At 40.2% G+C, this 14113-nt stretch overlaps 1 protein-coding gene across 24 annotated transcripts in view; it reads left to right on the top strand.

Annotated features, from left to right (window-relative positions):
* Positions 1-14113, top strand: part of NCKAP5 (NCK associated protein 5) — a 993533-nt gene that overhangs the window by 797486 nt on the left and 181934 nt on the right. For all 24 annotated transcript variants that reach the window (XM_063712751.1, XM_054549292.2, XM_054549288.2 and 21 more), the window contains one exon: positions 5211-5330. In XM_063712751.1, the coding sequence (XP_063568821.1) occupies positions 5211-5330 (120 nt within the window). The remainder of the gene's footprint in view (positions 1-5210; positions 5331-14113) is intronic.

Here is a 14113-nt window from a genome sequence, read left to right as displayed (position 1 = left end):
CTAAAAAAAAAGTTTGCTTATAGTTTCAACTGCCGGGCAGTGGCAGAGCCCCTGCTTTAATTATGGCTGTTGCACTGTAAACCCCACACTCTGACCCACTCCCTCATTCTTCCTCCACAATCCCATTCAGTCACTTGTTTTTCTCCCTCATAGTTCAGTAGGACAGAGAGAGATACCATGAAAATCAACAGAAGGGTTGAAATCCAACGGCTGGTTATGATCACAGGGAATAAAATAAAAGGCAGGGTAGCCACAGGACTTCTTAAAACTTCTGGACGTATTGCTTATCTTCTGTAGCAGGAAGAGCATTTAGAGTTTGATATCTGTGGAGTAAAACTGACTCTTTATATTTGGGGTCAAGCTTTCTCAAAATCAATCTTATTTTTAACTCCCAAATTCCCCAGTTTCCAGGAGCCTTGGTGAGTATTTAATCCTGAGATTGTCAACTAGCTTTGGTAATGGGCTCAACTGACTGTAGTTACATGAACTGTTTAGCCATTGCCCTTATTAAAAGTGGTTTAATCTGAAGGCTTTTAGGATGGAGACTTGCAGTATGTATTTTGCCACAGGACTCACTACTTCCTGTGCAGTATCCCGGTTCAGTCAGACTTTTATGTCACCTGTCTTGCCTTTTAGGTATTCAGTGTTGAAGCCCTGGGTCAGTCTGAGATGCGACCAGCCTTTTCCAGAAGTGGATTTTCATGTTACAAAAGTCTTAGTATTTGGGGCAGAGATAGGGATGTATCAGTGAAAGCCACCAAGAAGGGGTGTGACAAAAGAGGCTGGTGGTTTTGGTGGCCATTAGGCTTCAGGAAGGGAACAAAGTGGCACTCGAAAAGACATCCCATGAAGCTAGTGAGAGATATAGTCTTTTGAACAAAAGCCCAATTTTGTGCAGTGCCTCAGTTTACAGATGAGGAAACTGAGACTTAATCAGAAGCAATCACTTCAAGGTCCTGTGGACAATGAGGACTAGAGCCCAGGCCCTCTAAGCCCCAATTCCATGTATTCCCATGATAGACACTGCCTCTGAAATAGGTATACCACTATCATGTCATTTTTACATGATAAAATCAGATTTAAATAGTTTTCAATGACACTCCAGTGATCATGTTAGTGTATGTCCTGCTTCTAAGCAATCAGCATTTTAAAAAATGTACGTCAGCCTAGAGCTCATAACAATTTTACTCTTCAGTATGTAAAGTAACTGTACTCCTATAGGTACTGTATAGCAGTGAGTCCAGAATCATCTTTAGCCCAAGCACAGGGGGAATTTATCAGGATTACAGTGTGTGGATCCTCCAGGGAAATTATGGTTTGGGATCATTAAGATGCACAGGAGCCCGTTAGACCAGTGTATCACATTGCTCAGCTGTAATCTCTTAAGTCTCTGTTTCCAATTGACAGTAACATGAATAGTGCAAGGGAAACAGGCCTGAGTATTTTCTTGATCCCAAACACCACTGTACTTTTTTTTTCATGGTATGAAATGTAGTCAAATCTTTGGCATTATTCCTCCATGATAAATATTTATGTTATGTCCCCTTTTTCTTATCTGAAGACACAACCTTATATTTTCAGTGAGGTTCTTTCTTTTCTTGAGACCTGATACATGCCAGGAAGTCATAGAAGAAAAAGGATTATGAGAGAGGATGCATGGTACAGCCTCTCCCTTGAGCCATGATCCCAGATTATGGCACCTACCCAGAGGAGAGTTCTTTTGTTTCTAAAGCCTTCCTTGGGGAGGCTGTTCTGGGTCTTGCCTCTGAACTGGCAGGGTCAGAGTAGCTGCTCTTGCATCCAGCCTAAATGTATCACTCAGTCATGCATTCCTTTATGTCAAGGTGTTCCTGTTGGGAGCACAGAGGAAGCTAAGACAGCCAGCTGCCCCCTCCACCCAGGTACTACAATAGTGGTTAGCAAAACAGTTGTTTATATATATCCATTCTGATTGTGTTTATAAGCGTGTACATGGGCACACGAGTGTTTTTGTTTACAGTTTCTTGGGAAGGCAACTCTCTGGCATCAGTTACTGGTGATCCACAGCTTGTCTGAAGAAAATATGAATATTAAAAACAACGCAAGTGATTCTTTCCTATCTACAGATTTTCAGAGCAGCTCATTTCTGTTTGTCGATGGCCATCAGATCAGTGTCACATCCCTAAAGCCTCTGTCTTCCCTGCTGCTGTGTGCTGAGCTGGATGTGCCAATAGTGATGAACAGAGAGTTCTCAGGGTCGATAAATTGTGTTCCCACTAATGAACTTTTACCATACCTTAAGTAATACCAATGGCCTTTGAAATTTGGGCACTTGTATAAAGACTCTCTATAAAGTATATTGATTTTTTTCTTTCATTCTTTCTTTTTCTTTTTCTTTCTTTTTTTTTTTTTTTTTTACCCATCTGAAGAACTCTTTCAAGGCATTCTCAGTTTTGCTGCTAAAAATTGTGGTTGCTGTTGCTTTCAGGTCCCCTTTTACTTGCATATCCACACTGTATGCTTCCGTTTCCATATCTCTACATTGCAAATAAGGATGATTGTGTTTTCCCATCCAATAGGTGCTATTAATATTGATCTGCCTCACAGTCAAGTTTTATTAATTACTTAATTAGCAGTACTAAAAACAATTAGTGTTTGGGAGCAGAGAGTGTTATATACATGCTAAGAACAAAAATCAGCGTGAGACACAGACAGAGGTTGAATTCTAAATAAAGAAAGCAAGTTTTGCCAGGCATGGTGGTTCATGCCTGTAATCCCAGCACTTTGGGAGGCCGAGGTGGGTGGATCACGAGATCAGGAGTTCGAGACCAGCCTGGCCAATATCGTGAAACCCTGTCTCTACTAAAAATACAAAAATTAGCCAGGCATGGTGGCACACGCCTGTAGTCCCAGCTACTCAGGAGGCTGAGGTAGAAGAATCGCCTGAACCTGGGAGGCGGAGGTTGCAGTGGGCCAAGATCGCGTCACTGCACTCCAGCCTGGACAATAAGAGTGAAACTCTGTCTCAAAATAAAATAATAAAAATAAAACAAGTTTCACCTTTTTTTTTTTTTTTTTTAAGACTGGATTTTTTTGAGACTTTGTTGCCCAGGCTAGAAAGCAGTGGCATGATCTTGGCTCACTGTAATCTTTGCCTCCCAGGTTCAAGTGATTCTTGTGCATCAGCCTCCCGAGTAGCTGGGACTATAGGCATGCACACTTGCCTAATTTTTGTAGTTTTAGTAAAGATGGGGTTTTGCCATGTTGGCCAGGCTGAAGTTTCACCTTTTAATTTGAGCAGTGAGTGGGTCCTCACAATGGCCTCTGCCAAATGGCGTGTGTGCTCACGAGTATGCAATGTGCACTCCTGATCCTGCCCTGCTGGATCTTGCACTCTTGCATGTCATTCTGAACATGACATCTCTTTTCTCTGCTCTCCATTTGTAGGCACCGATCAGTTGGAAACACCCTATACATAAACTTTACCCATTTAACTAAAAACGGCAAGGAGAGTTGAAACTGTAGTGGGCTATACCTTGGCTTGTTTCTTTGCCCCTTTTAATAGAATTAATACTACTGGATAAGATGATGCATGCTCATCAAGCCCCAGAGAAGTCTTTACTAGCGAGATCTAACTTTGCCATTAGATTGATACAAGGTTATGGCAGGTCCAGGTACCTCTGTGACTCCTATTTAGGCCCTAGGTATCAGAACTGTGGCCTGGGCTCTCCCTTGCTTGCAGAGCCTTAAGCCCGATAGGTAGCTACCCCACATCAGAATACATAAATCTTTGAAGTAGAAGTGTTGAGAAATTTAAACGCTCTTTATCCCACCAATCACTAGAGAATAGAATTTGCCATCATCATCCCCTTTAGCAAAATAATTGTGAGCACTTATTAAGCTCCTGCTATATGTGGCATTGTGCTAGGTGATGGAATAAAAACAATGTAAGAGCAATATGCTCGTGTGGTTATTTCAGTATCTTCTTGTCTGGTGAAAAATGTGTCATGTAATTGACAAGTCTAGAGCACAAATGATAAAATGGACACAGAGTGATACATGCTAACCGTCACAAAGGAGGCATTGAGGGCTGATGGGCATTCAGAAAATGGAACAGGTATTGAGGGATGCCAGGTAAAAGGTCAGAGAGGTGATAAAGTTTGAACTGTACTTCAATCAAAGAGCCAAATATGGGCTGAAAGAAGAAGGTGGATAAGAAGGAAAAGTGGCAGTGGAAGGAAAAGAGAAGAAGGTAGAAGGAATGCGTAGAGCTTTAGAGAACAACACGCCAGACCTTTGTTCTCTGCTTGGTGAGAACAGAAGACATTTTTTTTTTATTAACATCAGGAAGTAGTGAAAGATAGTTTGAAATGTAGAAAAGGGTCAGCTTTTGAAGAACCTTGAATTTGGGTTTTATTCTACTGTGTCTGCCTTGAATTCCATCAAAAAGGGCATAGATATTTAAGTACCACAAGTTCCTTTATTGCAGTCAGTTTGGAAGGCAGTTCTTGTACATCAGCTTCCTCCATGAGCTGGGGAAAAGGTCTCTGTAGTATTTGAACTATTCAAAAGAGCTGCTCCAAACAGATGCCAGAATGGGCTAGGTGTGCTTCTTACCCAGCACTGAGACCAGAAGGCCCCAGAAGGTATGGAAATCCACGAGTTCAGAGGATGGGCAAGCGGCAAGCGGCCTTTTAAAAGCCATCTCTTCTGAGCTATTTCTCTCCCGCTAAATGCATCACTGACTCTATTAGCCCCATCGCCGAGAATTTCAACTTGTTTTCACAAATGACAATGAAAAACTCCATCAGAAATGATAGTTTCTTTAGCTCATCAAATATCTATTCACTGCAGAAACATTGTTGTTGTCCTTGTGGTTTGTGCTCTATGATTGCTTTTATAAAGACAGTGAAAAGGCAAAATATATAGGTGGAAACTTAAATTGACTTCATATTGCTAAGATTTACTGTCTTCAAAAATAGCATGCTAGATTAATGCATTTCTGATTTCAAGGTGCTTTTTTAAAAAAAAATTGGTCTTCTTTGCACGTAATAATTCTATCAGACAATGGTCTGTGGAAGAAAACGTTGTATGTGATTTACTTCTGGGGGGCTTTGAAGAATAAAAATACTGTTTTTTACTAATGATCTGAGATATATAAAATATGGTTATAATATGCAAAGACATCTTTCAGTTATGGACTTTTTCCTCCTTCGATGTGTTTGTTGTAGGATCTAAGAGAGGAATGTGTGAAGTTGAAAACAAGAGTGTTTGATTTGGAACAGCAGAATCGAACACTAAGCATCCTATTCCAACAGCGAGTCAGACCCACTTCTGATCTGCTTCTCCAGGTATGTGTTTATCTGGAAAACAATCTTTGCTACTGAAATGCTATTGACAGGAAGTTACTTAAGTTCGGAAGTTAGCAACGTCTTCATGAGCAAGGCATATTGCATCAGAATCCCAATTCTTTCCTTTCTCAAGTTATGTCATTAATTGAAGGTGTCTGAAGTTCTTGACTTTTTAAAGCTACATGCAGATAAGGAAATGCACTAACAAATAATAAACAGGCAAAAGGGACAATCAGAAGATGTCCTGTAGTAAACTAAATGGAACCATGGAAAGGAGTTAGGAAATAATTGATTGCTTTGGGGACCAGCATTGGTAATCTTGCATACTGTGATAATCAAGGAAGAATTTTATGTAATGCCAAAGCACATTTTTTTTTTATTTCAAACTCTTTATGATCAAAAATACATGTGGGGTTTGTTTTTCTTTCATATCTCTCTCTATGCAGAGTTCCTTCTTATAACAGAATGCCTCCTGTTTCTATCTCAGTATTTTTACAGGTTGTCTTTTTCTAAGTACTCTCACTGAACTATTTTTTTTACTTGCCTTCATAACATGGAAAGCTGTGGAAAGTCAAGCCATCTGAGTCGATTTAAAGCTGTTCCTGACAAAGCACTAGAGAATATGTCCCACTGCAGGGAAACATATGAATGGGGAGAGGGGTCTGCAGGGCTGACCTTTGCTGTTTCCGATCTTTGTGATCCTCTTAATGTGTATATTTGCTTAAACAAGCTCCCATGAGCTTTGCTCCAAGCCCTTCTGAGGCTAAGCTGTCAAAGACTGTATCGAGGTTTCACAGGGGCAGTGTGCAGTGTACAAAGGGCGGCCCACCCCTGCGTGGTCTAATTGGCTGAGAGGAAGGTCCTTGTCCAGGCTGTGGTCATCTGGACGATACTGTCCAGCACTATAACCACTAGCCATGTAGGGCTATTTAAATTTTAATTTTAAAAATTTAAATTAAAATTAAGTTTCTATGTCCAACTAGCCACATTTCCAGTCATCAAAAGCCACATGTGGCCAGGGACTACCTTAGTAGACAGCACACGTGGACAACATTACCATCATTGTGGAAAGCTCTGCTGGACGGTATTTTTCCAAATGATCCAGACTGTGTTGCTAATTTACCCTCTGAATTTTGGAATAAAAATCTTAGGACTCCTCAGAGAAATAACGGGAAATTGTAATTCGTTTCAGAGAAAGAAAGATGTTTGGTAAGCTGAACATCAAAATGTAATTTGCCCCCCAAATTAAAATAAAACAGCTCTCTGAATTATAAAATAGATCTCATCTCCTAAATTAATTTCCTCTCTGCCTTATATGTTTGAACATAATTCATAATTTATGACTCAAAAATTGTGTGGGGTGGGAGCGAAGTCATCTATCTCTAGTCTGTTTTCTGTTCCTGACCACCATAAATATTTGTCATAGGGGATCTTGCATTTATAAAAAATTGTGTTTCTTTTGCAATCTCATCATCAAGATTCAATATTGGAATTACTTTTAAAAGCTGTTGCATGTTCCTGATTTTTTTTCTGTTCTGCCTGTTGTAACTTGAGGCCTTTCTGAAGTAGTGTTTAAGACTCTATAGTCCCTGTTTATGAATTGTGATCATTTATTTGCATGGTAAACACACGTGCTATGGATATATAAGCATTTTCATTGGCTGTCACAAATTTCTTAAATTCATACTCAGAGATCAGGGGATGATGTGTATGCTAACAATAGACATCAGTGTTTATTCATTAGGTGTTTTCAGCCAACACACTTCATATTTCTCCCCAAATAGTACTCCCTCCAGGAGCCATTCTAATTTAAATAATATTTATAAAAGATGGGCTGTTAATAGTTCTGTGAAGAATAATGATATAAAGTGTGATACCTGCCCTCTTAACATCTTGGAGCTCATAATCCAAGACAGGGGACATGACTGGCTTTTCAGATGGTGTGTTAATTATTTCACTCACGGCTTTTCATTTTCTGATAGTACTTTAGGGTTTAATTGAGAAACAAAATATATACAATGGAGCTAAAATACAATCATTCCAAACTTGCTTTACACCTATGGATGCTCAGTCATTATGCGTTGAGTGGAATAATGAACAAATAATAATTCATTGTTCTGGAGAGTTATTTCACATAAACCTAAGAGAGGTCTGTGCTCCCACCTCTTCTTTTGAAATTTTCCTGTCTTACATGAATGTTGAGCCACTATGCAGTCATGTGTTCCAGCCAAGTATGTCTGAGGATGTTGTTGGTGGGGGCAGCAAATCCACCAGTGTGTCCCTGATCCCAAATATTATAGACCCTATAGCTGCTGCCCATGGTCTGTGGATTCATTATAGCAGATTTCTAAGTAGTTTTTTGCACTTCTTAGAAGGCTGCATTAGTTATTATTTGTTGAATACAGCCTAATGATTCTCTATATTCCAAAGTTGCTACCTGAAAAGAAATACAGAAAGAAGAGTTATGAACACATTGTGATTTAGGTAGACAAATTATAAATAGTATAAAGGAAAATAACTTGTAAGAAACAGCCAATTCTTTGTCCCTTAAAAATACAGAATAAGAGGTTATATGGATATCATTTAGCAAATTCTTATGTGGGAGAAACAGAAAGGGAGTGCTCTGAGGATTAGTTGACAGATTCTGGTAAACTTACAAAGGGAGCCAGGTCCATGATGGAAATAAGAAAGGCCTAAGCTGAAATTAAAATCTTAAGATTGACAACAAACTTCTCTATTGATTTCATTTTCTAGAATGATATCTCTGGGACTATGGGTGGCAATAAATCAAATTAAGAAGACCCCCCTCCATATTAAAATTAACATTGGAACTAAATTCCAAGGAATTGAGATGGCAGGATAGCGAACAAAATCCGAAAGTAATGTTCTTACAGAACCTACTTGTCTGGATTCACTGATGCTCAGCATTCCCTCTTTCAAATCACACTGAGTGATACCCTCAACTTAATGAACGTTGGCAGCTAGTAAAGAGCTCTCTACCATGTACACTTATTTCTCTTACCAGTTGAGCTGAATACTTGCCAAGAATGAGTTATTTTTGTAACTTAGTAGGTCTACTAAAGTAGTATTTGTGATCAAATTAAATATAGTTGTCTAACTATAACAATAAATTGTGGGAGACCAGAAATTGTATTAAATGAGGAAAAATTCTGCATGCAAACTGCTCCTCAAATGGTTTTAAGTTCATATACCACTGTTAAGGAAAACAAAAATTAGGAATCGTAGACAATGTATAAAGTGTGTGTTGATGCCAAATTAAAAAAAAAAAAAGATAATGGAAGATTCCAACAAAAAGATCTCTAAGCAAAGAAGCAGCCTTGGCCCTACCCAAAATGTCACTTACAAAATACATAATAGTGCTTACCATGTGTCAGACTCTAGTCTACAACCTTTACAGCACTCACCAATTTCATCTTTATCACAGTCCCATGGGGTAGGACCCATCATTGCACCCGTTTTACCAGTAGGGATACTTTGGCATAGACAAGCTAAATCCTGTAGCAGGTATTTGACAGACCAAGGATTTAAACCTGAAAATCTGTTGAAATTAAGTCCCCCCTTTCGCCTCCAATTGGTGCTCCCACTGCGTGGAACATGAATAAGTAAGAGGACAAATTTTCTGATTCCCTACTCTAGGTGACATTTGAATTAACTGGCCCACCTAGGATTGAGTCAGATCAGAGGGCTTCTGCAGTACAATCCCAATAAGGAGCGTACCATCTTTACACATTTCTGAAATGTGGCATCTAAGATTTTCCCCTCCCTATGTGTTCTGTCTTTTATTTGTTTTGGATACCTGTGTAATCATTATCCTGATAGGACATTGTTCTCATATTCTTAGACTAAGACAATGTTTTCTTTTCTTTTTCATCTGATATTTCAAAAAGTCCTACTACTGATATCCTTAGGCCAAGTTAGGAAGAAAAGAATTTTATAGGGTAGATGATTCACATCAACAGTGGAGGATCTGACAGCTTAGAACCAAGGTGCAAAAATTTGCTGTTACTTCTTAGAATGTGGACTTTTTGTTTTTGCTAGTGTTTTATACTATTATTTCCAGTAAGATGAGAGGCTTTTACATTCTACTTGTTCCTCTTTTTTTTCTCTTAGTCTTTATTTTCAGTGTAAATCTATCCATGAGTCTGATCTGGCAAGACACTGCACACTTTCCTCTCCCCCTGTCCACAAGCCAAGCATCCCACTGTGAGATCCAGCTGTGAAACAAAGGACAATAACATATAAGAAACAGCTGCCCCAGCAAGGGGCCAGCCAGGGCCTCGGCAGTCCTCACTGAACTTTCCCCATACTGGAGTTCATGTAGTGTCAGTGGTCTATGCAAGCTTCGCCTCCCGGGTTCACACCATTCTCCTGCCTCAGCCTCCTGAGTAGCTAGGACTACAGGCGCCCACCACCACGCCTGGCTAACTTTTTATATTTTTAGTAGAGATGGGGTTTCACCGTGTTAGCCAGGGTGGTCTTGATCTCCTGACCTTGTGATCCAGCCGCCTCGGCCTCCCAAAGTGCTGGGATTACAGTCATGAGCCACTGCGCCCAGCCATTATACACTTTTAAATGTATGTATTTTGCTTTTTCAAAACATCTGCCTTTGGGGTGCTTTCACATATATGTAGTTGAAGTGAGACAAAAAGATGAAAAGAAAAAAGACTAGTTAAGCAGGTAGCCTGCAGTGAGAGCAATAAGGGAGGGGTAGGTGAGTGAGTAAAGAAGAGGGTAAAGAATGGAACTGTGGTTCTTGAGTTTTTGTGATGGAAGTTTTTCATTCTGATCAATTGTGGCCTCTCTTGAGACGCAAACTAAGAAGGAGTTGGGAGAGGAGGCAAGAACATCCACACAAGTTTGAAGCATCTACCTGGCTTCCCACGCTGTTGGGATATAAGTTCACCTTATGAGTTTCTGGAATGGATGAACTCTGCCCCTCGGCTGTTTGTGTGGACCAGCCATGGAGGCACCTCCAGCCCTGCCCTACAAACCTGATATCTAATTTAGAAAGACCCACAGGGCGACAGGAGGAGCAGCCAGTGATGCTTCAGGGATGCTGAGTAACACCGGGGCTCAGATGGCAGAGTATCCACTGGTGGTGAGCCTGTCATCCTGCATGGTTACAGGACATTGGTGGTTTCATTATGGGCACCGGCCAGACATGAAAACATATGGAGAATGTGCAGCAGGGATTCTGTCTCATGCACTAAGCACTGGAAAGGATATTAACATGTCAGATGTGCAGAAAGTGGCCCCTTTGACAGATAAGGGACGCTTTGAAAAATCACACAGTTCCTGCAGGGCAGGGCTTTCGATGATGAGATGTAACACGTGAGGTTGGTTTGGGATCAAGTAAGAGCTATACAAAAGATGAAAAAGAATCATCAGGGTTATGGCAAGATGTGATTTTTTCCCTCTTCATAATATGCCCAAGACCCTCTATAGACTTGCTTCACACTTCAACAGCCTCATTTTTCTTTTCTTCCTGACACAAATTCTTTACTTCAGCCAAGCAGAAATACTTTCACTCCACAGAGCATGACATAGGTTTTCCTTCAACTATTCCACTTTGTATGTCATTTTTCTGTTCAAAATGCTACTCTACCCCTGCCCCCCCCCCACCCCTGCCACTCCTCTTCATTCGATTACCAAATTGGGAGCACCCAAAGTAATGTCAGTGCTGAGGAGTCCATGGCAAAATGCATTTGCTCAAGAGCCTGTGGTCTACAATTAAGCCTGAAAGGGAAATGATGTGCTAAAAGGCATGTGGGAAGCTATAGCAGCTGAGCAGAGACAGGCTTGGGGCAAGTGGATTCCTAGCTCCACTTGCAGAGGGCCCTGGGGAAGGCCCAGCAGAGGAAGCCATGCCTCCATGTGACTCTAGGTGGACAAGAGAAAGTATAAATGCCATCCAGAAAGAACACACTGTGAAAAGGCATGAGAAATTCTCTTCCTCACAATCTGGTTTCTAAATTCATATGCTTTGGAGGTACTCCTGGAATAAGATCACAACTCCCTGCCCCACTCAATCTCCTACTCACACCTTGCTCACTAACTCCTGGCAGCATTGATATGTTACTTTGTAAGTATGCTACAATTCTTTTTGCATACCTTTGCTCTTCATTCCCAAAGCAATTGAGGGGTGTGTTTTTTTTCTTTGAACAAGACCCAGAGCTTACCAGTCCACGCATCATGACTAAACGTTGTGTTCCCATCAGCTTACAGTCAGCATTATCACGGAAGGTGCATGTGGTCTGTAATAAGGAAATCAAAGTATGATTCCTACTCTTTTCTTGCTCGATTTGGCCTTTATTTTCTAAGGGACAGAAACCTTGTTTTGACCTTTGAATCCTCCTAGTACACAACTTGAATGCACGTAAGCCTCAATAAATGCTGAGTGAACTAAGGATTACATGAAACCAGGCAAATGGAAATGCTTGTAACAGAGGTACAGGGAGGTGGTTTCACAAATGAAGTGGCTCCAAGGGAGGGAAGAAGAGAGGGGAGTGAGAGCAGTTCGTAGGGTGCTGTGTATTTAAAATGAAGAAGGCAAGCTTTGAAATATTATGTTTAGATGGGTCAGGACAATTAGGGGAAATTATCTCTCCTTTTAAATGAGTTTCAGGTGTTTTGTTGTTTTGTTTTATTTCTTCCTGTGGCCAGTGAGACTGCAGACATAGGTTCTAGCTTGGAATTGTTGGCTCTGTAAACTGTAGAGATTCTATTATATGAATGTGCCTTTGGTCAGGGGGACCGATGTTTCCATATTGTTTCATGGGTTTTTATCTCCCCATTCCACTCCCTCTTAAATTTTAAGTAACTTAATGGAAGGCACCTAAATTTCTATTCTTCATATCCTCCTAAAATTAGATATATGTATTAATTGTATTAATATGTATTAATTGCTTTCAAGAGCACATGGCTGACTTCCCATCATATGTATCAATCCGTATTACTATGTGGTTGGCTCTACATAAACCATCCTCTCACCAAAACAATGAAAACTCTCATGCTCGGAGATCAGATGCCTTAAGGGGCTAAGCCAGGTGAAGGAGGCAGGAAAGGAAGTTGTGTGAGCTGCGGCCAGCCCCAGCCAGTTTGGCCCCATGGAAATGCTAGTTAGGTGTCGCCATAGCTTTGAAAATTTTAAGAAGGTAGAAATGCAGACTTTTGCATGTGGTCTCTCAAATTTTAAATGTTGGCTAACAACTGGTTCAGCTATTTAATGACACTGAGGAAATCCAATAAGGCAACCATGGACCAGAATTGGCCTGCAACTTGCTTTTCTTTCTCTGCTCTGAAAGTGGTGGCTGTTTAATTTAAAACGTGGTGCATGTGCTCAGAACAGCTGGGCACTATGCTGCACAATCGTATTCATGGGACAGCCAGAATATATTGCTTTATTCATTATTTCAACAAAAATTCATTGAGCACGATGTCCTTGGTAGTGTACTAGCTCCTGAGGATGCAGAGATAGTTTACACACAGTTTCAGACTTAAAAAGGTCATCATTTAATAAGGAGATAGATAATATAAACAAACAGTTGTGCAGTAGAGTAGTAAATGCAACAGAAACATATACCGTCCAAGGTCCTCAGAGGAAAAAGTGACAAACACTATTCTGCGTGTCAGGAAAGCCTTCTAGGGTGTGGTCACAGCTAACCTTGACTTTGAAGACTAAATAAGAGTTTGTTAGGGTAACAGTTTCCAAAAAGCAATTTGTGAACTAAATTCAGGACTAATACTGGGATTTATATTTACATTGATCCCAGGTCCTGGAATTAATTATAGCTGTAAGATTATAAAATTGTCTTACCCTGATTCGGACTTGTTTTTTGGCCTTCCCAACCTCTTGCAATAATACCAGATTAACTCATCCAGCCCTGTAGGAAAACAAGAACCTCCAGGAGTGTCGTGCTGGTTGAAATTTCTGTCACTGTGACCTTCAACAACACTTCTTTCTAGCTTTTTAACTGAAGAAGAATATAGTTAAACTGAATTAAGAAGTCTAATGGAAAAGTGAAGAGCCCTCTGTGTCTAAAGTTTGTTTTAAGAATTTCAACATTGAATAGAGGTTCAAACCCTGGGCATAAATCAACATTATATTGCAATAGACTAAGTGATTGAAGTGTAAATTCACAAAATGCACCTTGTAGCATGAAACATTCAGGCGATATATATTTTTATCATATTTCAAACACATAAGAAAACCTGATTATCCTGAATTTAGTACATTTCATGCAGTAAATGTTTATCATAGTAACCTAAAAACTCCCCTAGTAAAAATTGTTATTAAGCACTACATTTTCATTCTGAGTTTTGCATAAATAGAAGGATTTGGAAATGCAAGGGACAGAAAGTGCTGAGAAAGGAATGATGATGTTTACCTGGGGATTTGATTATGCAGATTAGAGCATTAATTTCTTGGCGCTGGAAATTGTGGACCGTCCATTGCTATCAGCAGATGTCACACTAGGGAAATCTTATTCCTGGCACGAAAAGATTAAGTAACCTAAACTCTGACATGAAAGACCAGTGTTTCCAGAAATGAAAAGCAATTCTGGCTTTGTTCTGTCACCTCTCTTACCACGAGGGTGCACTGGTCTAAGAGCTGCCCTGAAACACTTGGGAGCAGCTTTCTGGAACTGGCCAGTGATTTGCAATCTGCCACAGCTCTTCAGGAGACTTGGGAACAAGTCTTTAACCTGTCGGGCTGCAGGGAGGAAGGATATCTTTGAAGTCCTGAATCTTGACTGCATAGG

Source organism: Pongo abelii, chromosome 11 (assembly GCF_028885655.2).
Source record: "Pongo abelii isolate AG06213 chromosome 11, NHGRI_mPonAbe1-v2.0_pri, whole genome shotgun sequence".
In the NCBI taxonomy this organism is placed as follows: domain Eukaryota; kingdom Metazoa; phylum Chordata; class Mammalia; order Primates; family Hominidae; genus Pongo; species Pongo abelii.
Note: the sequence above shows the minus strand (reverse complement) of the source record. Positions and strands in the feature narration are given on the sequence as shown.